The sequence below is a fragment of the Buteo buteo genome, chromosome 17, assembly GCF_964188355.1.
Source record: "Buteo buteo chromosome 17, bButBut1.hap1.1, whole genome shotgun sequence".
Taxonomy (NCBI): Eukaryota; Metazoa; Chordata; class Aves; order Accipitriformes; family Accipitridae; genus Buteo; species Buteo buteo.
In genome coordinates this window covers 23039101-23065299 of record NC_134187.1, presented here as the reverse complement: position 1 = coordinate 23065299, position 26199 = coordinate 23039101, and the positions used below count along the sequence as shown (strand labels likewise).

The 26199-nt window shown below is 38.1% G+C and overlaps 1 protein-coding gene across 5 annotated transcripts in view; it reads right to left on the bottom strand.

The window, feature by feature from the left end:
• Positions 1 to 433: 433 nt before the first annotated feature.
• The window catches only part of ARHGEF10 (Rho guanine nucleotide exchange factor 10), a 117394-nt gene continuing 91628 nt past the window's right edge, over positions 434 to 26199 (bottom strand). For all 5 annotated transcript variants that reach the window (XM_075049252.1, XM_075049250.1, XM_075049253.1 and 2 more), the window contains 4 exons: positions 17200 to 17342; positions 10317 to 10491; positions 3438 to 3560; positions 434 to 1460 (listed from right to left, as the gene is read on the bottom strand). In XM_075049252.1, the coding sequence (XP_074905353.1) occupies positions 946 to 1460; positions 3438 to 3560; positions 10317 to 10491; positions 17200 to 17342 (956 nt within the window). In that variant the 3' untranslated portion in view covers positions 434 to 945. The remainder of the gene's footprint in view (positions 1461 to 3437; positions 3561 to 10316; positions 10492 to 17199; positions 17343 to 26199) is intronic.

Here is a 26199-nt window from a genome sequence, read left to right as displayed (position 1 = left end):
CGCACTTCCTATAGATATTCCAATATTAGTGTATTTCTCCCCAATTAATGATTTAATTAATAATTTCATTATTAAGTTCCTGGATGTGCATGCCTCCTTAAAAACAGCATAGTGCATGTCTAGCTTTGATAACCAAGTTGCTGGGGAGAATGCATTAGCAGCACTCCAGTGCACAGCTGTCCTGTATCTGTATTTTCTATTTGCCCTAAGCCATAGCACCCTTAGAACTTTCTCTGTACAACAAAGGCCAGTCACAGACACATTGCACCTAGCAAGAAAATTAATGTGCTTTTTGTACTGCAACGTTTTTAATAATACTGAGCATTAGAAATAATACTAATAAAAAATCTATTTTCTATGTTGAAATAAACAAATACCAATCAATTAATATAACTGCTTTTGTCCAGACCCAACTCTGGCTTGTGGAATGATGTTACAAACTATTATAGTAATTACCAAATTAGTATTAGCTTGCATTAGACTATTTATTGTTTAAAAATATTTGCTAATTTGTTAAAATCTACAGTCCATGCAATATGTCACTTTGGAAAAAGAAACAACAGCTGATTTACATAAGCAAAAACCAGCATGAGACATGGCATGTGTTCTTTGCCTTCCCTAAGTGCTACAGAATATAATTATGATATTTATAAATGTAAATATAAATAAGGCAGAGATTCTAAAACCATTTAAAAGTGTCTAACAGATCCTTTTTGTTCTAAGTATCAAGGATAGCATCAACAGCTAAATGTTTTCCAATACCCTCACACTGCAGAATGTTCTAAGTATGCGAGGACTGTCTTGCAACCCTTAATCCTGTGATCAAAGCCTACTGAAATTGTTCCCAGGTGTATATAGACTATCTGTTTGGGTCCTAAGCTGCCATTTCTGTACAAGGATATCAGACTTTTTTTAATAGCAGAAAGTATCTTGGATTTAGTCCAGTTAGATATTTAATAGTGGGATTTGCCAGACCATCACTGAAGACACTAGTTCATCTGGTCGCTGCTGCTTGGTCTTCTTGTTCACTCTTCTGTGTCCTTGGCCACCAGAAATGACTAATACTGAACTTGCTTTCATTTTCTTGGATCTCTGTCTTTTACTTTTAAATGAGATATTTTGATCATTCAAAAGCTCATAAATGTTACTGTCCTCTGGCCTGTGTTCTAGGGAACTTGATCCTTGAGACAAAGTAAGGGATCCAGAAGATGATGACAAGTCACTTTTTTGTGCAATGGATCCTACCGAACCCCCCAGCCAAATTGCAGTGTCATGGGTGTTACTAAGGCAAGAGTTTGGTCTTTCATTGTGCAGAATGTTCTTTTGGTCGTCGTCTTTAGGTTCTGAGCTAGGAGGCAGGCTGTTCCTCTGTTTGTTTCGGTTCTTCTTGTTTATAGATGCAGCCGTGACAAGAAACTTGACCGGGCCATTGTGTGCATGATATGACACCATTCCTCTTCCTGGAGCCAAAAGAAAAAGACAATTAAAGAACAGTATTTTACCACAGTGTTCTACCATAATTAGTTCATGAAGTTTGCTCAGAAAAGCCTAACTCTTAAAACCCTATTATATGCATCCAGTCTGTCTTTCGCCTCGTGTGTACACAATTTACAGAAAAAATGTACAAAAAAATAATCTGTCGTACCACAAGTGTTTTAGGACTGTACTAATATGTCCACTGACACATGGCATTATGAATTTTAGTTGACTTACTTTTGTGCTCTGTTCTCACAACAGCATGAGTACAGAAATGCAGCTAACTTCTTTTTGTTGGCATCGACACAAATGTAACACTGAGTTTTCTCCAGTAATCCACAAACAAAATACGTGGTTTTCAATTAATCCTATTGTACCTCTGTACCTCTCCAGAATAGCGTGAACATCTGTTTCGTTGTAACAGACCCCTCCACGCTATACAGCAGGAACTAAAACTCATTCTTCTGAATGGCTTTCTAGTTACTGTGGCAGATTTATAAGGAAATGACTGAAAAAATATTAATTTTTTAAAACATATTTAAACAGTGGGATGGTGGTAGTACAAGGAAGATTTACACCGTGCAAATCATTAGAATGTATGAAAACCAAACTGCATATGGCCAAATTCAGAAGCTGTAACAATATCAGTAAATGTGGCTTTTACAGCCAAAAAAGAAGGAAAAAAATCAGCTACAAATGGAAATTTTACAAAATCAGCTACAATATGGAAAAGAGCTAGGCTATCAAGGGGAAAAACCCACAACCCTACAAATCCATCCCTAACTCCCTAATGCATTCCAGGTTATAATAAAACCTATCCTGTTTTTATAGAAAGTGCAATGATATAAAGATGAATTATCACTATTGGAAGCACAACTGGAAAAAGTCGCAATTTTTTCAGTTCAAATTCCAAATATGGTATTGAAGACTATAAAAATAGATTTCTAAACGTAATGTTGCTAGATTTGTGAAATCTGACAAATCTTGACCCAAAATAAATGCAGGAAAATACAAATGACATAAACCACAATGATCAAAACAGAAAATGGAAGAATAAAATGAGAGATTTTTTGATTCTGCAACTGTACATTTTCTTGCACTGCATTTATTTTCACCTAACATAGGTGCCATATTTTTAAGAAGCATTCATCCTGTGTCATACTGAATTATTGCTGCGTATTTTGCTGAACACAGAGGGTTTTGTTTTCGTTTTGCAAAGTTACATAAGCTTTTTTTTCCCCCTGAAGGAAGCTGCAAACAGCTTGCCTCCTAAAATCTGCCAGCTTCCCTCCACAGCGCAGAAGCTCGAGCAGAATTCTGAACCCAAAACGCAGCATGGCAAAGCCCCTATTAAACACACTTTAAAAATCTTGCTTCTGCTAGTTGCTTAAACATTTGGAAAGTGATACAGCAGCATTCATGCATTTGTATTTCAAATGGGGTAATATGAAGTAACTCAATAAATGCATCTCTCCAAAATGCAAAAATCTGATCATTGTCAAAAAAATGAAATATATACTCTCATATATTCGAAGTTTTGGGGAGAAAGGGCACAAAACCAATTTACTGAATAACCAGTCAGACAACATACTAAACTTTTAGTATCTATGTCTCCACACCTAATGCTTCTATTTTCCCCAAATCTGGAAGAAAGATTGCTTGCATTCTCTTCTCATCCCCATATATTTGACTGTACTCTGACAGGATTAATGCCTATCCTATTCTTATGCCCTAAAGAAAAAAAGTTGTCCCGGCTCGAACAACCGAGACAAAACTAGACAAGTATCTGGATATACTGTAAAGCTCAAGAAGAACAACAAATATAATTTCATCACAGAGCTCTGACGTATATCTAAACAATACATATAATTTAGCAGGTTCACTTAAGCTACCGACAGAAGAGAAATGAAATCTTCAGTATAAAACCATTGTACTTGATCCATTTGAGAAATTTCACTCACCAGTTACTTTGGGAATCCCCTGCAAGCGTGGCACCGGTAATGCTACTATTATACCCAGGTTTGTTCCAACCAGTAATAAACCGTGGCACACCAGGAGGCTGGTCACAGAAACACGCTGCTGCCCTGCGAAGTTTAGGAAGTGCTCCGTTACTTAAGAGTGAGGATCTTTGCCTAGATCAAGGTAACTTCAGGCAAACACAATCAGCGGTACCATCTCATTCAGCAAAGCACTCATCGCAGTATTTTGCTGGATTGTGGTATTAAACTTTACATATGTGACAGTTTAAATACTATCAGACTTCTGCAATATTCTGTCCTACATCTCTAAACCACAGTATCTAAAAACAGACATAGATTTTCTTTACAAATAGACTATGTTTGTATATTCTCAATAATAAAACTGAAAGGCATTTTGCTTCACAATACTCAATAATATATTGCCATAACATGCTATACTCGAGACTCAAACCTGTTCACGATTACTTTTTACTCCTAGTTTTTACTCTGTGAAACTGCATCAGAAGTGCTGTGTCCCCCTGTTTGAACTTGGGTGCCCCCCGTACAAAAACGGCATTGGCAGATTGGAACAAGTCCAATGGAAGGCGACCAAGATGACCAGGAGACTGGAGCACACAGTGTACAAAGAGAGGTTAAAGAAGTGCTGTTTGCACCTCTCTGACAGGAGAGTGCACAGAAGACAGAGTCAGACTCTGTTCAGATGTGCACGCTGGTAGGGTAAGACGCAACGGATCAAATTTGGAACGTGGGAAATTTGGATTTTAAGTAGGGAAAAGCTTCTTCATCAGAAGGGTGGTCAAACACTGTAAAACGGGTTGCTCAGACAGGTTGTGGAATCTCCATCCTATCCAAAGATATGAAAACTTTGGCTGGACAAGTCCTTGAACAACCACACCTAATCAGGCTTGCTTCAAGAAGGATGGACAAGATGACCTCTAGACTAATTTCCAATCAAAATTATTCTATGATTCTATGTTTTTCTGCAACTTATTATTTATGGGATTGATATTTTTCTAATGAAAACGAAGTAATTTTTGCTCGCAACGCTTACTAAATACGTTTGATTTAGTTTAGATGGATTTTGAAAATGGCCTTCAAAAGTTTCAGAAATGGAAACCACAGCCTGCCCAACCTTTCGCCACGGCCCAAGTTTATGTGGAGAAGCATTTAAACTCTGCTGGAATTCTCCAGGTTCAAAACCTACATGTTCTTGGAGTTATGACTAACTTCACATGCAGGAGAGCAGTCATTCCCATCATCATAGCTCTCACTTCATCACTAAGTAGGGAGTTTGGATTCCACATCTGATATAACTTGGATGAACCCGCATGTTCACACTTTGGAAAAGGACCTTAATTATGGTGTATCACAAATGAATGCATTTTCCATCTCGTCCCTTGAAGCTGAGCCAATTTACATCCAAGAATACATGAATCACAGACCCAGCAGGAAAGCAGGGAAGGAGCAGCTTGACTGTAGCCCAAAACACTCAACTGGAAGGCAGGAGGCAGACCACAATTCAAGTCTTTCCCCACAGAACTTTACAAAAACAGAGTATAAACTCAGTGATGGTGTGTTGTAAAAGGCACACGTATCTGAAATCCCAGCTCTGCCTACCCAAACCCACATTCTAAAATACCCCAAAGGCACGATGATTAGGTCGCCCTCGGCAGGTGTAACAAGCTCAAGTAAGTTGAAGAGGCTCCATCTACTCACGCAGACCTTCAGAGACACCTATGTTGTTTTCCATAAACTGCAGTTGTTTAAGCTGGTAGGACTGCATCAGCCCTCGTCAGCTAGATAAGCACAGACAGTCTATGCCTATAGATAAATTGCAAGCCTTTTGAAGCTTGGAGTTTGCTTTTTTGATGTTTCTTTTTCTGTGGTTGGTTTTGTTTTGGTGGGGTTTTTTGGTGTAGGGGTTTTTTGTTTTAGTTTGGTTTTTTAGGGTTTTTTGATATATTAATTGGATTAATTTAGTTTCCAAAACAAAGCACACAAAGGCACTTCTTCAGCACAAAAGAAGTTCAAACACTGATGCCCAAACACCTCTGTGTATTGGAGTTTTCAAAAATCAGTATTTGAATTCTGTGATTTATTGCTCAGGCTCGCTCAAGTTATGTATGACGTGAGTCCTCTCCCACAACCAGTGCCACAGCAAGGGCAAGGTAACTGCAGGTGAGCTTAACCTCACTCCATTTCACTTAAAGCTTGTTTTACAAACTACACACAGAAATCCTTAAGTACAATTTTTAAACTTTTAAAATTATCAAAAACTCCAATTGTACTTTTGCCTCTCAAACCCCTTGCAGAAGCAGGATGCTCACATTTTTAAACAATAGATGTTTAACACTTTTTTAAACTTTTAAAACGTAAAATAATGATTTTGTACTCCAACCCTGAAGCAACTTCTAACCAGTAATTTTTATCAGGGAGAACTGGTACCATGCATTACTGTTTCCATAGGTGAAAAAAGCAAATTATCAGCCAGCAGCTTAGAATCTTAAACACCAAGCACTACCTTAAGCATGAACCATCTATAGTGAGGTCAAAAGGAAAACCACTTGCTTTGAAACTTGGAAAAGCAGGAAACATCTGCATCTGAAAATATACCTTGAAATAGCATAACTAAATAACAACTAAAAAAATTATATATAGATTAAAAAACCCTATTAACATAATAATTTAAAATATTAATTTGTTATCTGCTAGCCAAGGTTTGAAATCATACTTTTCTTTGTTATTTTGTGACTTTTTATTTTGATATATTTCAAATTCAGAGAAAAAAAAATGTAAAAGCAATTCTCCAGAATGCGTTACGCAGTAAGCACAGAAATTATCAAGTTAAGAAGGGAAAATGATAAACATAAATGCCAAACCCAATCAAATACTTTTATCTTTAAGTGACAACTTTTAGATCACACTGTCCCAATGCAGACAGAACTGTTAAAACCTGTAAAATAATCTGACCAAGATCTTGACTTTATGAAGAACCGAAGCCAACAATTAAGCTTATACATGGACAGATGGTTTTATTGCCTATGTTCTGCTCTATGTTCACCTTTTTTCAGGTCTCAACTACAACAACCACCAGACCCAGGTAAACCCTCATGTGGTCCCACACAGATCTTCCAAAGTCAACCCTAGGTAAATGCAAGGGCATACTGGTGCATATCCTCTTACATGACCACGCTGCTCTTACTATATGAAAAAAAACCCAAGCCCACTGTACAGATCTATTGGGCTGACCTACAGTTTTTCCCAATCTTTTTATCGTTTCCCAGCAGTAAAATCATTTTATGGTCTGGCACCTGGTGGGGTGGGGACAAAAGAAAGCTGTAAGCCTCAAAGTATAGTTTGTTTTCTGCAGAGAGGAAATGATACTTTTTTTTTCTTCCCTTTGCTTTTCTGATCTGTTTCCAGGAAACACACATGTCATTAGAGGATATATGGATTTAAACAGAATACAGCAAGTTATGCAGAAATCACCTCTTTGTTAAACAGGTAACCTGTCACCCTCCATATGAGCAATGAAATTGCATGTATCAAGGTCACAGTAATCTATTTAAAAGGACAAACTCTTTTAGAGCTGAAAGGAAAAAAATGTTTAAGGATGTTCTTGAATAATGAAATATTGAATGTGACGACGAAAAAACAAGTGGACTGTCTATTCATGTACAATATGATTTTTTTTTTTTTTTTTTTTTTTTTTTGTGCAAGCTATGATAAAGGCTGGTGAAAAGCTGCCTTTGTTGAGATTTCAACTACAGATCACAAATTCACAAATGCTAAGCATAAACTTGCTCCACAAATGAAGTACATTGCATTAGTGAAGTGTGTCTATTTGTCTTCAAATGTTAATAGATTTTTTTTTTTTCCCTGCTACTCAGTATGCCCTCTGTTCAGCTCACAGAGCTGTGCTTGGGCCACTTAAAAGCAATCCAGCTTACTGTGGTTTACCAAATAGTGAAATAAATGGTTACCTGGACCTGTAACAATGATGATGCTCTTCCTCTCAACCACTCTCTTCTTTTCTCATATGGCATTTGTGCTTTTTTGGTGTTTTGTTGTAGAACACAAGCTTGTTACACATTATTAGGAATTATTTCTGATGATATATGAAGTTAAGGTACCACGGACCACTCTGGACTAAAAGTCTACCCCCACCGTTGTCTCCGTGACCCTGGTTTCATTTCCAGTCCTGCATTCCTACAGACAAACCTCCTGTAACTCCAGAAAGCAAGAGCCCTCCCAGCTGCATTCTCCACAAGTAGACTGCTACAGATTAAAAAAGTTACATCCAGCAGATAAAAGATTCTGCCAGACATAGTCTGCTTGTTTACACTACTGAACTTCACCAAATCGTAAGGACAATCACCTCCTGTGCCATTTGCCTTACACTTCATTCCTCTGTGATTCTATCCTGCCCACTGTGCTGCAGGGTTGTCTTCCTCAAAGCAAAGGAGGCACACCCTTTACAACAAGGGGAGCAGGCAGTGATATTTAAGCTCGTCTTCTCCTAAGAGCAAAACTGGGAAAATCTAATGCTATGAGAACTGGTTACTAAGGTTATGAGAACCTCCTACTCCTCTATTTTAACTAGTTACTACAGCTGTCCTTTAAATACAGCACTGTAACTTACGGTAACCATTCCTGACAGCGACAGTAAATTTTGCTTTTACTTCTACTGTATAACAACAAAGTAATTCCATTAACTTCATGGAGCGACATTCCTCTCGTTTACATTGCTCTAATGAAGACACAGATGACAACTCTAGGTAGCCCATCAGGTCAATATTACATATTGTTGTTCCTACTAAAATCTTAGCAAAAGAAGTCCAGCTTCTTCGAAGTTATATCAAGACCTTGCCTTTTTAATCTCTCTTCTTAAGACTCAGCAATATTTTTACACCAATTTCTTCTCTCTCATTTCAATACCAGTTGAGTTTTTACTTTCCTGTTATTTTTGCATATTAAGAAACTCCTGCTGGATTTCAGAAAACTAACAGAGCTGTTTCCTTTAAAAGTCCTAAAAAGTCACAGTAAAGGCAAATACATATTTTGTAAATACGCAGCTATTTCACTCCTTTTCTGTTTCACTTTGTTGGTTTTTTTTCTTTTTTTAGTCTCAGTATATACTACACAGAGCTTGACTTATTCTTTGGCTGCTTTTAGTTCCAAAAAGTCCTTACTGCTGCTTTATTATGTAAACCTCCTACTCCTCTGTCTTTTTGCCTTTGTTGTTGCAGCATTATTGGGATCATATAAACAGGCCCAAGAGCTGCTGCTAAATAACTGAAATTCATTTCATTTTTAGAATGGATTCTCCCTTGGAGCATTTGCTGTAATAATGTTCTACTCCTGAAATAAATTTCCATTTCCATTCATTGGCATACTTTCTGTGAAGACACCGAGGGGAAAAAAAAAAAAAGGAACTAAAATGGGTAAGAATGACACCAGGGAGATAGAATTAGCTACAAATATTTTTTAAAAAAATCAGTATGTTACATCAGTAGTTTTATTACCATGGCAATGAACACTAAAGCCAAATTTTTTAAGATGTTTATATGCAGAAAACATGTATAAGGGAGGCCCTACTTCCCTTTCCCTCCCCGCTATAAACAGCAGAACATATGAAAAGTTAATCTTCTTTTTACAACTGATCTTGATTTCTTTGCATAACTGTGATGAATTCAATCAAATGACCTATTTAAAGGCAGGCTATTTGCTGCTGTTCAGTGTTGGTGCTACAGTCAACACCACATGTAAAAAACCACCCTGCCTAGAACATGATATAAATGGACACAATTTAAAATAGAGCTTTATTGCAAAGCTAACGTCATCTGAAAGAAAAAGTGGTAAGAAGACAGAGACTGAAGAAGAGAAACATTTTTCATGCAAGATTTATACCAAACTCTTTTAAGAATATAAATATAATCTCAGTGCGGGAAGAACTGGCTTCTGCTAGAAACAAAGCAACAAAGCTGGTGCACACATTGCCCACAAAAACTGCAGAAGCTTGGTCTATTGCAGTCCATAAACAAGAAGAGACAAGAAGAACGGTTGTCCCCTCACGGACACCTCATGCTCAGCCATGCCAGTCTTGCCTTTCTGTCTGTCTGTCTCATCTCCCGGCACTGCCACAGCTCCCACCCGATGTGCTGGCTGATGCTGAGGTCCCAGCCGCTCACTTGCAAAACCGATACAGGCCAGTGCAACTGTCTGTGACACTGATGATTTGGGGGTGATTGAACACCTTGTGCCTTAAGGCACTTAAAGATCTGTTAAACTTTATCCTAACAACCACAGGTTCTATCTTTACTTGTAAGATTAACCTTTTAATTCAACAAATTAAAGCTCAATTAGCAAAACACTGAACACACTCCAAAATGGCAGTGAGTGGTTAAGCTGAGTGCACTGGGACTACTGATGTAACTAAAATTAAGCACATGGCTTTCTGGTCCAGATCCTAGGCAAATTGACTCCATCATGTACTTTGATACTAAGTTCCAGAAGAAATGCTCTGCAAAGCAAACATGTTTTCATGTCAGACTGCATTGCCCTACTGCTTCACAGCCACACACACACACAAAAAAAGACTAAACAGAAGAATTCACCTGCTTATCTATATAATAACCTTCATAACCTCCAAGGAGGAGAGCTGTTACTCAACCAGCTCACCGCACACATTCTTCTGTGTAGGCGACAGACTGTGATTTACTAAAGCAAATAGACATGAGACAGTTACCAGACTCAAAGTCCGAGATGGATTTTCTGATTCTGGCCTAATCTACGACACTCTGGAGAACGATGGTGATAAAGCCAAAACAAAAATGTTATCATATGATGTGATTCAGCTACCTGGCAGCATATTGTGAACAGGTGTGGCAATGTTAATATCCTGGAGGTGTTTCAGTGTCTCAGTGTGGAAGAGGCGAAGTGTAGATCCAGATGTGAAGGCAATCCAGATTCCCACTCCAGCAACAGCCATGTGAGAGATTACCATCCCTTCCTCTTGATGGGCTTCAAAATGGCTCTGTAAGAAAAACAAGGACTATGTGGGGAGATGCAACTGAAAATCATTCAACCTTCGTTACCAGCTCTTCAGTGTAGGCACTGTATCTTTGTCCTCTGCGTCAAGGACAAAGCTAGCTTCCTCTGCTTTGCTCAGGACATGTTCTGACTGCTGCATATGATGTATTAATTTTCCTGTTACTTTTTTTTGAAAATACATCATCTTTAGTATGGAAGGATTCTCAGCTCTTGAGCCAAAGTTCTACCTAATGACCGAGTAACTTCACAGTAACTTAGATACTGTATTTATTGAAAATATCACATGGTAGGGCTGGCAAGTCTGTAACAGCTCAGACTTAAAAGGATTTTGTATTTCTTTATTGATACTCCTTTGGGAAAACTACCACAGATGAGATTCTTGGGAATGGGCAGATTTTTTTCCTAATATGCTACTGTCATGGTTTAAACCCCAGCCAGCAACTAATTACGATGCAGCCGCTCGCTCACTCCTCCTTGCTCCCAGTAGGACGGGGAGAATTGGAAAAAAAAGTAAAACTCGAGGGATGAGGTAAGAACAGTTTAATAACTAAAATAATAATAATGATAATAATTATAATAATAAATAATAATAATCAATAATAACAACAACTGTAACAAAAAGGAATATAACAAAAAGAGAGAAATAAAACCCAAGAAAAAAAGCCAAGTGATGCACAGTGCAACTGCTCACCACCCGCTGACCGATGCCCAAGCAGCGATCCACCCCTCCTGGCCAACTCCCCCCAGTTCATATACTGCACATGACGTCCTATGGTACGGAATATCCCTTTGGCTAGTTCGGGTCAGCTGTCCTGGCCATGCTCCCTCCCAGCTTCTTGTGCCCCTCCTCGCTGGCAGAGAATGGGAAACTGAAAAATCCTTGACTTAGGATAAGCGCTACTTAGCAACAAGTAAAACATCAGTGCGTTATCAATTTTATTCTCACACTAAATCCAAAACACACTCTACCAGCTACTAGAATAAATTAACTCTATCCCAGCTGAAACCAGAACAGTTACTTTTATCTACAGCAGGACTTTTCTTTAAACAATAAAAAATACTTTTCTTCTGTTCTGTTAGGGGGTCTTTTGAGAACACGGATAATAGAATCAAGGAAAAAGTCATCTTTAGAAAGTAGAGTGTTTATGAATATAAATTATTTGCTCAACCATGTACATAACAATGTGAGTCTTAATACAGTCGCTTGCTTTTCAACTCTTAGACACTTTTGAATTTCAAAAGTATTAGCTATTTTGCTTTCCTGTCCTTCAAAATATTGATGCTTCTCATTAGAAAGGCCAAAATCCTCCTTCTGAAGATGAGTAATACAAGACTTTGACAGCAGACCTTTTTCCTTGATCTAGTGCCTCCACAGTTACAACTTCTGCATGGCTCCAGAAAGGCTGAAACCTCTCTACATGCCCCGGTTAACGTGCAAGATAAAGCTGTAGTAAAGTTCTTTAATCATTAACAAGAAGTAGGGTTGGGTTTTTTTTTCCAGTTTTGTATTGTAAGTAAACTGTCTCTGAAGTTAAACACAGCCTTTTAATGTTATGCCAACTATTATCAAATACAGAGAGCTATTCTGATAAACATAAAACTTCCTCAGCTAAATAAATGACAAACTGTCCCTTGGATACAAAGGTCTCTGAGAAATATGGAAGTAAATATCTGCTCTAATATTCACACTACATATTATATACTCTTAATTATATTTGCAGACAAAATGCGGAAGTACCCCCTTCCTCCTTGTAAAAGTACAGTTAAATTTTCCATGCATTACAATTAAGAGTTACATTTTGGTCATTTTGCATCAAAATCTAAATTACATGTTTCTCAAGATAAGCTCTTAGCCTAAGACAGTTATGTTTTGAACATATTAGGGTTATAGATATATTGTTCAAATTCTCCATCTAAATTCAACAAACAGGCTAAGATCAGAGATGAAAAATGAAAGTTCAAGCTTTCACAAAGTGTAAGTTTTGATATTGTACTTAGTAGGCATTTAATTTTCTTTTTGTACGTTATTACTGCATAAATTACTACTTTCCACTGAGAAACCTGCTGTTTAAAAATAAGGAGAATGATTTTTTTTTTCTTTTCATTTGTTAACACTATTTTTCAAATGTTCAGTTTTTAGTAAATGAACAGAAGTTTCTCTTCAGCTATTAGGCAGTGGTTCAGTTTTTGAGCGTTACTGTATTACCTTTTGACTCTTCAAATAACACCACTGCAGAATGCAAGGTAAGCACCTCTGGTAGGCACATTTATATTCACCGTTTTCCTCAAGTAACCTCCATTCATTCTTTACGAAATTATATACACAATTTGAAAAATCATACAATTTATTCAATAGAAGAATTCATCCATGAACAACATCTTTCAAAGCCTGAAACAGCTCTTATGACTAAATTTCCCGATATTCTCATCATGCATGTTTCATTGCAAAAAGGATTTTCAAATAGTAACTCCTGTTTACAGACTCATGCACCCCTACACTGATGACCAACTGACTTTTGAAAATTAGATCCAAGGCGGCTGAAGAGAACCTGACCAGCAACTTGCACTGTTTGAAATTAGAAAAAAAATGAAGCAGATTGTTAAGAAATGAATTTTCTCTGGAGCGGTCTAAGCACAGCTGACAATTCTGTTGGTGCCAGTGTAAACAACTTGCGCATGCATTTTTGTCACATTTCATTTTTACCAGCCAACTCAGTATACTCCCACTTAGTCTGTCCTGCTGCTATTCGTACAGCTGTCTGCTGAAACACGTAGACATTTAAAATAAAACTGTAACACCGTCAACGCCACAAGAAGCACGTAAAAAGAACTATTCTTCTCATTCAAAGGGTCTTCTAACACAGAGCAGGAACATAGCCCAAACCTGTATGTTCTTTTACAAATGCATAAATTTTTGTATAGAGGATAGATTTGACATCTGTTTCCATTACATGTCTATCTGAAACCCAATAGCTGGTCTTTTTCTTCAATTATTTTTTTCTTCTCATAACAAGAAATACAGATACAAAGGGACCAAAATATCTTATTCCCTTTGTTATTAAAAAAAAAAAATTGAACTGCATTTTACTTTCCTCTTTTATTTTTCATACCTACATTCCTCTCCATTCAGAGCCCAGCTTTTTTCCCCTCAGGCTCTCTCGTTCAAGCTCTACAGCAACACAAGAGCTGCAGAAGAGATTCTGGATGCTGCAGCCCGCCTGCCCAGCGGCACAGCCCAACATAACTCACTATTGTTTCAGCAGCGCGGGGCATAGCTGGAGTCTTTCTTTCGCGGGGGTGCCCGCTTGCACCAAACAGCTGCACCAAGAACTGAACCACGATTTCTCAAGCTTCATGAGAGATGCATAATGGGTATCATTGTCCACAAGGTAGAACAAATGACTTCTACTACGTTAAAGAAGTTACAGTACTCAGACAACATACACTCATGTATAGGGATTTTCATTTGTTTTGTTTATTCAGCTGAGCACGTCACAGTAACTCCTGTATAGTTAGCCAAGTTTTAAAAACAAGACAAAACAAACCAGGATGGATTGTCATTCAATTGGTGACTTTATACCATTAAATACTCTGGCATTTTTTGTTGGTTTTAAAAAAACACATACTGCCTTTGCAGAGCGTAAGGGTCTACAGGCACAGAGACCACTATGGGATCAAGGTCTATACCCAACAGTAATACAACTGTCAGATCTAGGGTCAAGACTAAAGACAAATTTCTTCCTCACAGAAAAGAGTATTAGAATATGTAATTAATACATAACAGCAATGCATTTCTCACACGTCCCTTGCCAAGCAGCTTGAGGCATTGTGCCAGTTTGGGGCACTGTGCCAATAAAAGACATTTCCTAAAACTTTCTATTACAGTAACATATCATTAAAACAAGTGAATTGAGAGCCTTATCCATATCAGAGGGGAAAAAAAGCAGGAAAAGTGAATAACATCCAAACCCAATACATAGGATGCCAAACCTGCTCATTTACTAATAGTTATTAAAAAAAAAAAAGCTTAAATAAGAATCTTAGAAAAGCAAGGAGGCATGGAGTAAGATTGTTTTCAAGGATAATGTACTCTGCACTTAGCAAACGCACAGACAGTTAAATATGAGATACCTATGAAGCAGGGAGCGCCTCACAAGGACGAAGTTTACAAAATGGTCTTGAATGTGCTCATGGGCTTGCACAAATATGGCCTTAAAAACTAGTCAGGTGCCTTTATAGATAACGTATATGACACAGAGCATATAATATGTATGCATGGTAGTAGAAGGCAATGAACAAACAAGCAGCTGTAATTTGAACTATACGGCACTATAAAGGAGTTCAGCAAAGAGGGAAGAATAACAGTTGAGCCCTGTGCAACACCTGGATTCCTGTTGATAGAGCAAAGATGGATATTATGCAAAAAATCTTGAGTCAAATCATTACTACTAACTCTCAACAAGAGAGGGCACAGAGGAAGAACAAACATTTGCTTGCTGCTGTTTCCCTTCATACAGCAAAGCTTCTGCTCTGCACAGTAAGAAAGAGGTACCTCAGATGTATTCAGGTGCTGATGTTGTTAAAATATTGCCAGTAGACAGAGTCTAAATTGCCTCATGTATAACATAATATTGAAACGGTACTGCCAATGAACATGGTATGCACTTCATAGCAGATCAATTCTGGAAATATAAACCCAGGAAGTTATCAAAACAAGTCAGGTAACTGAGCAGGTAGCAATAGCGGAAACATTAGTGAGCTGTTTATTCTGGTGAGATGACGAAAACAAGATCAGTACTTGTGTATGTCTTAGGACCAGTAAAGAGGCAACAGAAAATCATCATTTGTTCACAGTTCTATGAGGAAGATGACATGCTATGGTATGGAAATTTGTGTGGAATAAAAAAGATGACCCTCAGCCAGTCGTACAAAAAATCATCATGTTGTTGAATAAAATGATCTGTGTCAAGAAAACATTATTCAACCCATACTCACCATTTCTAGTTGCATAATTTCTTATATGTTGTTTGCTACAGCATTCATTGCCTGTATATTAATTATAGCTATAAAAGTCAGTGGATCTATAATAATCTGAGCTCTGAATACAATGGATAGGTTGGTTTATGAAGCACTCTGGAAATGAAAAAAAACCCTCCTGTGATGCTTTTACAGGAAAACTTGCAGTAACAGCTGAAAAATGAAACTACCATGTCTGACAGATATTGATAGAATATTTGTTATTTTATATCTCTGAACTTCTGTTTTCAATACTGCAATCCGTTATGCTATACTGTATTTTGATAGAGTAAGCTTTATACATTCTTTAATCCTCAAAGCCCATCTAACTCTGGTTTTGTTCTCCTGTGCCAAAACAGCACAGCATAGCCCAAACTGCAGCCATGCCACCTGATCTAGCAAGAGGTTTGTGATAGAATTAAGCCAGAATTGCCAAAACTATTTAGAGATCTGGCTGTATATAACCAACCTCACTCAGGAACAATCTGGCTGTGATCTCTTACCATTGCTATGTATTTCTTGGTGAGAATCAGCGAGATTCATCATTGAAGTCTGTAGGACAGTAACCAGGTGTCCCAGAGGCCACCCTGCCCCCCCAGTGAAGTTAATAAAGGTCCATTTCAAGCACCTATCCAAATCACTCTTCAAAATCTTTCCCTCATCATACCATTCAAACTATCAACAAAACAAGCCTACAAGAAAAATAAAGTAGGAAAATATATGATCTGAGCATCTACTTGGATGAAACAAATCATCCAGAAAGCACAGATAAAGACAAAAAAAAATTAGGATGTTAGCTATTTCCCTGCAAACCCATGACAATGACTCACAGAATCAATTGTACCAAATAGACGATTGTTGGGAGAAAACACGATCATCAATGAAACAAAAAAGCAGCAACAAAGCACACAAAGGAGGCGGCTGTGAGCTCATCACGACTCCTGTCTGAAAGAACTTCATGGCTGTAAACATCATGCAACTCAGTGTAACTGTACTGTAGGTCGAAGGAGAGGCTTAATTCCTAACGTCTCATCAACTCTAAACTTTAGACCACTAAGACATTCTTTTGGTGGAGACTGCAATTGTGACAGAAATGAGGGCTTAATGCTTTCTGGAAAATGTGGTCACAAATATGAGCTTGAATCCTTAACACTCTTCTCTCCTTCCAGAAAAGCTGACTTTTGTATGATTACTCATTGGAAAATGTCCTTACGCAAAGGAATTTTCTGTAGGCCACTGAGAAGCAAAACTCTGAAGAAATACATTATGAAATCATTGCAAAGTACAAGTAACATCTAACTATGTAGAGGCAGTCTCTTAATTAAACCTTCTTCTGGAATTAACAGGCAATTCCTATAGGAACCCACTTTGCTGCCCTTCCTCAGATCTCATTTTTAAGCAAACCTCTTGCCTCAAATACTCTACAAGTTCCAAGCACCTTATGGAAAGCTGGGGGAACGTGGAAACAAACCTAGGTCTAATGAGACATCAGCAACAGCAGAGAACATCATGGCAGAATTTCAAACTGCGGGGAGTGGGATTTAACAGAACTGAAACCATATTTCATTAAAAGCTTCCTGAATCATGAAGCTTATTAAACAGATTTTAATGTTTAAAATTTCACCACTTATACGCTGTAGCATAGTATGTGAGCAATGCTTTTAAAAGCGTTTACCTCTATGGAATGTGTCACAGTGCTGATTATAAAAATTTGTCCACCACATGCAGCCCAAATGGTCTCCTCCATCACAAGCAGGCTTCTAACAGGCAGAACCCCCAGTTTAACTATCTTCTGAGGTTCTGTGTTCCACGAGCCATCTTCAATAAAAAAGAAGAAAGGTTATACACAACAAAATGGTAATCTGTTTTAAAACAGTTTTGAAAACACTCTATCAAGCCTGCTGCTCGAATCTCTGCCAGTTGCCACTTCAAGCTACACTGTGATTTACGTATGTTTAATTTTAGCTTCCAGGGTAAGTTTGTAAGGGTAATACAACATTAAGGGGAAAAAACAAAACCAAACACTCGTATGTTTGTTAACTGAACAAATTTTATCTGGATTAATTGATAAACAAGGAACCCCACGTTGCTGTTCTGATACAACTGCTTTCCTTTCCAGAGGAAATACAGTCAGAAAACCATGGCTGATATAATTTTCTCCAACTCAGACGGAGCTCACAACCGACCTATTTCAAGATGAATCAACTTCCAACTAGGACAGAATCATCTTCCATGTGAAAAGTAGTCGGCAAGATTTTTACTCTAAGTTGTAATGAGCTCAGATGTCTCTCCAACAGCACACTGATGGAATGGACTTCCTGCTACTGGATGCTTCACTCTAAGATGGAAATTTTCTTTAAGAAGAAATTAAAACTCAGTATTGTGCCATATCTTCACTTTTCCTATTTTCCCCCCAACTATAATCCACAGGGTTTTCTATGGACTGCATTTAGTAGATCCAAATTACATTATGCATGTGTATGCGGCACAATCAATTATTCAGAGACCTCCTGATAAAAACTGCATGCTGCCACTTACCGCTCTGGTCACTCTCACTTGCCATCTCTTTGAAACAAGGATTAGCACATTATTTCTCTCCAAACTTAAAAGCTAGCAACATGGGCTTTTTCAAATAGTAGCTATGTCTTTTATACATACAATCTGACATACTAAATATGTCAATAATAATTGATACTTTTATATTAGTTTATTTCTATTGTAAGCATGCATTGAACATGAAGTCTCGAAGACCACATTTCTATCCATTATGCTTTAGCAATAATATCAAAATCTGTTAAAGTTTCTGGTTTTATATTGAGATAAAATATGTCAAAAAGGCCCCATTTCCTCACTTTAAAGCCTTCTTTCTGCATAAGCTTCAGAAAAGTTGTCTACTTTACTGACACCAGTTTCAACTCAGTGTTCAACTCAAACAATAATATTGATTGGTGAGACCAAGGTAAACACATCTTTAGGCAAGCACTTAAGTACAGCTTTTTTTTTCTTTTTCCCGCAATAACAAGTGCATCTTTATTATCTGCTTAGGTAAAGGAGTACGAAATTTCCTGCTTCACAATAACAGCAGCAACAACAATAATGAGAAGCCTCAGTTCCAGAGTACTTGTCATTGCTTCTGCCATCTGCATGATACAACCTTCGCTGAGTCATTTTCAGGATGTGGCTCTCTTCTGAAAGCATCTTTGTGAAAATGACATTTAGTTCCAGGCCGTCAAAATCATGAAAATGATTTTAGTTTGCAAGTGAGAAAAGCGTTCCCAGTTACTAGCCTGCAAACTCTCCCAGTGATGTCAAAGTCACTCCGTGATCTTCATGACTCATATGTACCATTACTAATACAGAAACTCCTGGAAAAGTTTTCATTTGCTAGCAACCATGTTATCCTCAAATTAAATTCTTAAGTGGAGCCTGCCCATACCCTATGAATGCTTTAACCACTGTAGGCAGTTCAGTGCAAAGACTTCAGAGAGCAGAGCTGCACACGTGTACATATCCTGACTTTTGTTGCATAGCTTATGCTGACTGCAGAAGTTGTAACAGCATCCAATATGCAGCACCTTCGTGTTTCCTTTTTAGGGATAAAACCAGCATAATTCTAGTATATTCTTACTGTCTCTTCTGAAGGATAAAGACTGAATTTGGGCAAGAGCAGATATGCTGAGCAAGAAGCTATCTTTTCTTCTGCAGTTATATTTTCACACTGAACACCACAATGTACATACAAAACCATTCACTGAACTCAACAGCTCTTTCTCTCAAATACAGTCAAGCTATACATCAAACTATATATAAAGCATAGCTGATACTGAAGTGATAGGTTAATAGGTATTTTCAGGATCTCAACTGCAGACTGGGATTTAAATTTTGCTTAAATTTCATTTCAGGCATCTAAGGTTTGTTTTTTTTAATCTGGATCTTTATGTCTCAACTTCCATGCAACTCCTCAGGTGGCTAAGCATTAAGTCGTGTTATTAATTTTGATCAAGTCTTATTTAGAATTATTATCTAGCATTTGTAATAGTTGTGAGACGGAAAATTAGTACTGGTGTCAGGTGGATGTTAATTGCAAAATAAAAATTCTAAAACAACTTACTGCAAGGTAAGAAGGTGAGTTCGGTATTATCAATGTTATGAATACTACCAGTGTTATGAATATTTGAGTCAACAAATACGCATATCAAAACAGTTCTCACAAAACCATTTTCTGTTGGTGCTGTTAGCACAGCACTTAACAACCCAGTTGGCTTTAAGAGTTCAGTGGGATTGGACATGTGAAAAAGGTGAGAGAGAGACATGATGTCTTTCATGTTACCATGACTTCATGCAAAGAAACTGCAATGCCACTTGATATATAGGCCCAGGAAAAAAACCAAAGCTATCACTCTACCCAGATACCCCCTAGCCATGTGATAAGGCTATTCTGTAGCACTTTTTTATTTCTTGCTGCAAACATTGCTGTCTTCCAGATCAGACAGCATGAGACAGATGAGGGGAAAAAAAGGGCAGGGGGAGACTCTCTAGTCAGATAATTAGGGCAGTATTTAAATGATGGGTCAGCTGTGTTCTGGTCCCTGCCTCAGTGAATGCTTAATTAATTATACAAAGTGGAATGGCACCAGGAGGAGAAATTAAGCACTGCATCTCTCTCTTCTTATTTTGTGGCAGCCAGAGAAATCTCTTGAGGGTTGGAAGCACGGGTACAAATCCTCTCAAGCAAGGCAAGGGATTAAGCCTGGTAATCCAACATACTTCTGTGAATGCTTTAACCACAGGCTGCTGGCTAAAAGCAAAATCACAACTTCATTTTGCTGACCAAGAATTTTATTGCCCATTGTCAAAATTACTTGGCAAGTCTGTGTCTAGTTCACAAGTTGTTTCAAGACTATAAAAATCACACTTTTAAGACAATATAATACACTGTCTCTCTCTCCAGATCTCAGCAGACCCTATTCAATACCTGCCTGCAGACTTCATGTTTGATGCTGGCTATTCCATGTTACCCATCTGATACAAAGTTCACTGCTTCTAAAATCTAGGTGAAAAGAAGTATTATCTCTATTCTACTTGTGTAAACACCTGCAGATTCAAGACATACTTATGTAAGCAGGTCCAACAACTGGCACTATCCATGTATTTAAAATTAGGTGCAGCACTTCCAAAATATATGGAATGGCTTCATTTGATGTTATAACTCCTTAGTTAGTTACTGATTTAATAAACTGATTTTTTCCTAAGACAAAAGAGAAGCAGCAAGAAATAGCAGCTGAGATAAAACTTTTGCCAACAAAATCTCAAGGCATACAATAGGACAAAGCCAGTGCAAGGAGCCCAGCAAACTGTTTCCTGAAAAGCAGGAATTGAGCAAAAGAAAAATAAGCAATGGAGATGTATATAGTGTGGCTCCCAGAGACCTGGCTGGAGAATACCTACAGGAGTGCCCACAGAAGTGTGACTTATCTTAAAATTCTGTTCAATTGATGCCTTGTTCCTGTTCTCTAAATAAGCATTGTTTTAGTTTTAGGAAGATTTTATGGCCATTGTTGTCTCTAGAATGCTGAAAAGCCACAGACAATGAAGTCGTCTTCTACCTATGAGGTAAGCGTATCGATACCAAATAAGATGCAATATGCAGTGCATACATCCTATAACCAGAGGCTAGTCTGTATGTGGAAAAATCAGTTATCTGCACCCCAAGCAAATACAAGATCAAAGCCTGACACCTGTGGAAAGAGGAAGGAAACAATAGGAGAAGAGATAGGGGTTTTCCTTTCGCTTTGTGAGAAAAAGTCCATATGAGTATTAACTACACATACAGGCTACTGTATTTGTAAGTTTTAGTTGACTCAGATCTTAAACTGACCACATTAAAGCAGGTATAGACTCTTGCTATAGATACACCAAATGCCTAGAACACAAGACATGACAGTCTCTGGCAGTCTCTATAACATTACTGTAATAGAATATAGGCATCTATATGAATTGCAGGTACAGCTATTTGCAGGAATGAGATGCATCCACAAAATCTGAGAACAGGGTCAAATATTAAAACAAATCTAGGGGCTTCTAGAAATAAGACGTCATAACTTCTGATATTTACATATTAGATGAATATTTAAAACATGAGAACACAGTTTTTAAGCACTATCGTGTCTATGCACTAATAGATCTGTGTTATGCCACAACTTGTAATACCCTCTGTAAGTTATATTTCTCCAATAGTTATGTGCCACAGTTTATAACCCAAAGCTGAACAGTATCTTGCAATGCTTGTATCAGGCTGTTTAGCTGCATCAAAAGTAAGGTATCTTATGCTCATAAAATATTTCTAAGACTTTAATGTATAAGGACATTATTTCCATTAGTGCATTTTGTTATTAGTCTTGTAACTTTTATGAATTTTAGAAAATCAGTTATCCTTCTATTCATTCGAATTTAATCAGATAGGAAAAGTTTTAAAACAATGTTCATTTTATAGAAAGATAAAATAGCCAACATTCTGCCCTGTGGTTTGTCTCCGTAAAACCCAGTGAAGGAAAGTAATATTATTTTACAATAACTTATAAAAATAAGTTTCTTCTTACTATTTAGTTTATAAATAATTTATCAATATTTAGTATCTCTACTAATTATAATTTGTTGGTGCTTTCAAGTCTTCATAGGAGATAACTTAATAAAATACAGTTTTTCTCCTCAGAAAGTCTTTTTCAAGTTTGTAGTAGTTTTCCCTTCCTTTACACTTTCAGTCGAGCTGAACTGAACATGGTTTTTTTGTTGGTAGCTTCCTCTCTTGCTTAGCAGCACTATTGATGATTTCAACAGAGCTGCCAACACAGCCCTGGGAACAGCAGTTGTTGGTTAATTTGTGCAGTGGAGCACAAACATTTTTTCCATCACATGGTACATAAACCAGTACTGTTGAGGAGTTAAGATGGTAGCTACAGAAGTATAAAGTTTAGCACATTTCTCATCACTTGGAAATAAGCTGAGAGACTCAGGTCCGCTCTTCTAAACAAGGTGTAACTAGGAACATCCTGTGCTACACATGCATACAGTAATTTTTTCCTACATATGCAACAAATTCTTCATGCTAAATAGCTGACAGAGCTCTACCTAAAATTCTAGAGAGGGGTGGTGCTGGAAGTCCCAGCATGAGATATGCAAATAAGACTGATAGCAATATCAACATATTTCTGGTAACAAGTATTAGGTGATACTGCTAAAAGTGATAACACAGTCAAGACAATAGTATTCATTTCTTTTTCCATATCACTGCTCTAGGGCCCTCCCTAACAGCTTAATACCATTCCTTACTTTTCATAGCAATACCTCTCACCATGTCTGCTTTAAGTGGTGAACACATGCCAGAACCACACTCTTCAGACATGCTGGAGCAGTGTGTGGATCCACCCAAGCTCTGAAGTTTGAGATCAGTGCCTTACATTCCACATATACCTCCTTTCCTGCATTTGTGAAAGTACACAATTGTCTTGCCAAATTGATCAAGGTATCTTGCTAATGAACTGATCTGCTATCTCTTCACTGTTGTAACTGTTTCCCCTCACTCCTGTATTTCCTTTCAGTTTTGGTCCTTTTCTTTGATACCAATCCTTTGGAAATGATCACTGGTTAGTGTCATGAGGCCTCTTTGGACAGGTATGTCATCAAAACTCTTGACCAACTTCAGAGCTGCCTGAGTTTTTACCAGAGAAGTTTCTCTGAAGAATGTAAACTTCTGTGCATGGCCAGAATTGCCTCAAGTGTTCTTGTTTCACATTCAATTGCAATCCTCAAAGTTGAGCTTTTCTTCCTTTTGTAAACCGCAGGGCCAGAACCTAGCAGCATACACATACGGAAACAGGCTCTGCAAAAACCTACTAGAAAATACAGGTTTCATTAAAACACGTGAGAGGCTTCCTCTTATGGGTCTGAGAGCTTAATTCTCTCTAGGGCAAAAGAAGATTCACACCAGTATCTTTGGGCTTCCAGAAGAGACCTCTAGCCACACAAGTGAGGGCCACTCGCAGCAGCAACAGCAGCATTCCCGGTCCCTTCTTCTTGTTAAAAACTCTTGAAAAAAAGGGTTAAAGACTGGGTGAAAGGCAACAGAGTAAAAGTTTATTTATTAAATAATCACTTGATAAAGCAGAGATCTCTTCAGCCTAGAGCCTAGTGCCTTAGCCATTAGGATACTATATGAGAAATTACATGTCTTATTTCTCCTATCCTGTTTAAAAAAAAAAAAAAAAAAAAAAAAAAAGAGGCACAATTCATCCTCAGCTTAAGAAACTAATCACAGGTGCAAGCTCTGCATTGTGAATCACAAGTGGCACTTCTCTAGCTCAGTGGCACCTGGAAGTATGATGACATTAAGAAATGCTTTGTTTCAATTTCTTACTGGTTTGTTTGGACAATTTCTCTACTCAGAGAGTCACAGACTGGTTGAGTTGGAAGGCAGCTCTGGAGGTCATCTGGTCCAACCCCCCTGCTCAAGCAGTCACCTAGTGCTGGCTGCCCAGGACTGTGTCCAGACGGCTTCTGAGTATCTCCAAGGATGGAGCTCCACCACCTCTCTGGGCAACCTGTGCCGGTGTCCAGTCACGCTCACAGTAACAAAAAGTGTTTCCTGATGTTCAGACGGCACCTCCTGTGTTTCAGCTTATGCCCACTGCCTCTGGTCCATTCAGCGGTGCCCAGTGACAAAAGCCTGGCTCCATCCTCTTTCCACCCTCCCTTCAGGTATTTGTAGACATTGATGAGATCCCCCTGAGCCTTCTCTTCTCCAGGCTGAGCAGTCCCAACTCTCTCAGCCTCTCCTCACAGGAGAGACGCTCCTGTCCCTTCATCATCTGAATGGCCCTGTGCTGGACTCTCTCCAGCATGTTCATGTGTGTCTCATACTGAGGAGCCCAAAACTGGACCAACATTCCAAGTGTGGCCTCACCAGTGCTGAACAGAGGGGAAGGACCACCGAGCATGCCAAGCGCTGTGAATTTAATTCTAGGGGTGAGCATGCAAGGGCTTACTGTGGGTGCTGTACACGAGTGAGAGGCTAAACATACCAATCACGGGCGGAAAGGACAGCCGTTGCAATCAAAGCAGCACGTCTTCTTTGTGCATCTGTTCTCTCATCTTAACCAAACTCTTTCTGAAACTAATATATTAATTCTTCTACTCTTTGCCACAACCATTCTGAGTTTTTATTTTCTTTTTCCTGTTTCTCTCCATACTCTCTACACAACTTTATGGAAAGGAAATGTGTATCAATGTCTAGAAGAAAGGAAGTAGCTGGAACTGACTACAGTGTATCAGGAACAATACACCTGTATTAAATAAAGATTGTGATTTCCCTTTCCTAAGATACTTTTGTGAATGGAAGTCAAACACGCGCTGACCTTTTTTGCTATTACATCACTCAGAAAACACATCTGCTGGGCCGTCTGCAATCATCACAAAGGGGTTTTGTTATGTTTTTTAAACAAAGACAATACAATGTACTTTTTCCTTAACCTCATCCGGAAGTGTTTTGCCTGGAAATATTCCTAATAATTCAGCCTGAGGCAAACACTAAATACAAAATATTGCAGACTGATCACTGCAAAAGTTAATAGCACTGTAAACAAGTTCCCAACACACAAGGTGTCAGAAACATTACCATGTGCATCACTTCCATTCCTATATATAACAACATTTAATGCATTAGCTGTTTCACGGTTCCCCAAACGAGTCTTCTCACCCACATAAAATTAAGGATTATTGAGGATAATTATCAGGGCTCCTATTTTTAGGATTAACATATTAGCTGACCTACATCCTAGTCTTTCTGTGACATTTTCACATATCACTATGTTAGCTCACATTTAAGAACTGAGTAGATTTTATGGTATCAGCATCTCATTGACTTTGCTTTTAAATTATGTTCAAATACATTCAGGCTTAAATACTTTTTAACTCTTAAGTGAAAATACACTGATACAGAGGTGTCTCAGTAAAACATGACTACCCCCCATAAAGGAAGAAATCTCACTGTGTATCTTCAACTCTTCCACTAACATGGCTTGTGTTCCTCAGTTTACTATACATACTTCTTAGTTTCCATTCTAAGTTACTTCAAGACAAGACTTTCTGCAGCCAGAGAACATTCTTGTTGCTGCCGATCTGACAAAGTTCTCTTGTGAAGAAAGTCAGGAGAGAGCACTTGCTGTTTGTGAACAAGCTGGATATTTACATGCATTGAGCCATCTGAAAACAACAGGAAAAATTAGAGCTATTTGGGTACTGAAAACCAAACGACAGAAATCCTGGGTCTTTGACTACATACATAAAGGCATCAAGCTCCAGTGACTGAACTGATCCACTACACATTCTGCCCAGAGAGGAAGACACAAGGATCACAACTCTAATAGAGACTGCGAGATGGATTTCCATCCTCAAGAAAGACTACCCCTTTTCATTCATGGAGTCCCACAACAGGCTGCACAACCATTTAACCTTTGCATCCCATAGCATTTGTCCTTCTCAGGCTTCAAAACAAGATGCCTTGTAATGCTGTGAACATTTTCACGTTCACTTTTAAATCTTTCCTTAATTTCCTTTATGCTGATAGACCAAAACCCATGTTGAAGTGCATGGCTGGAAAGTAAACCCCCTCTGTAGAACT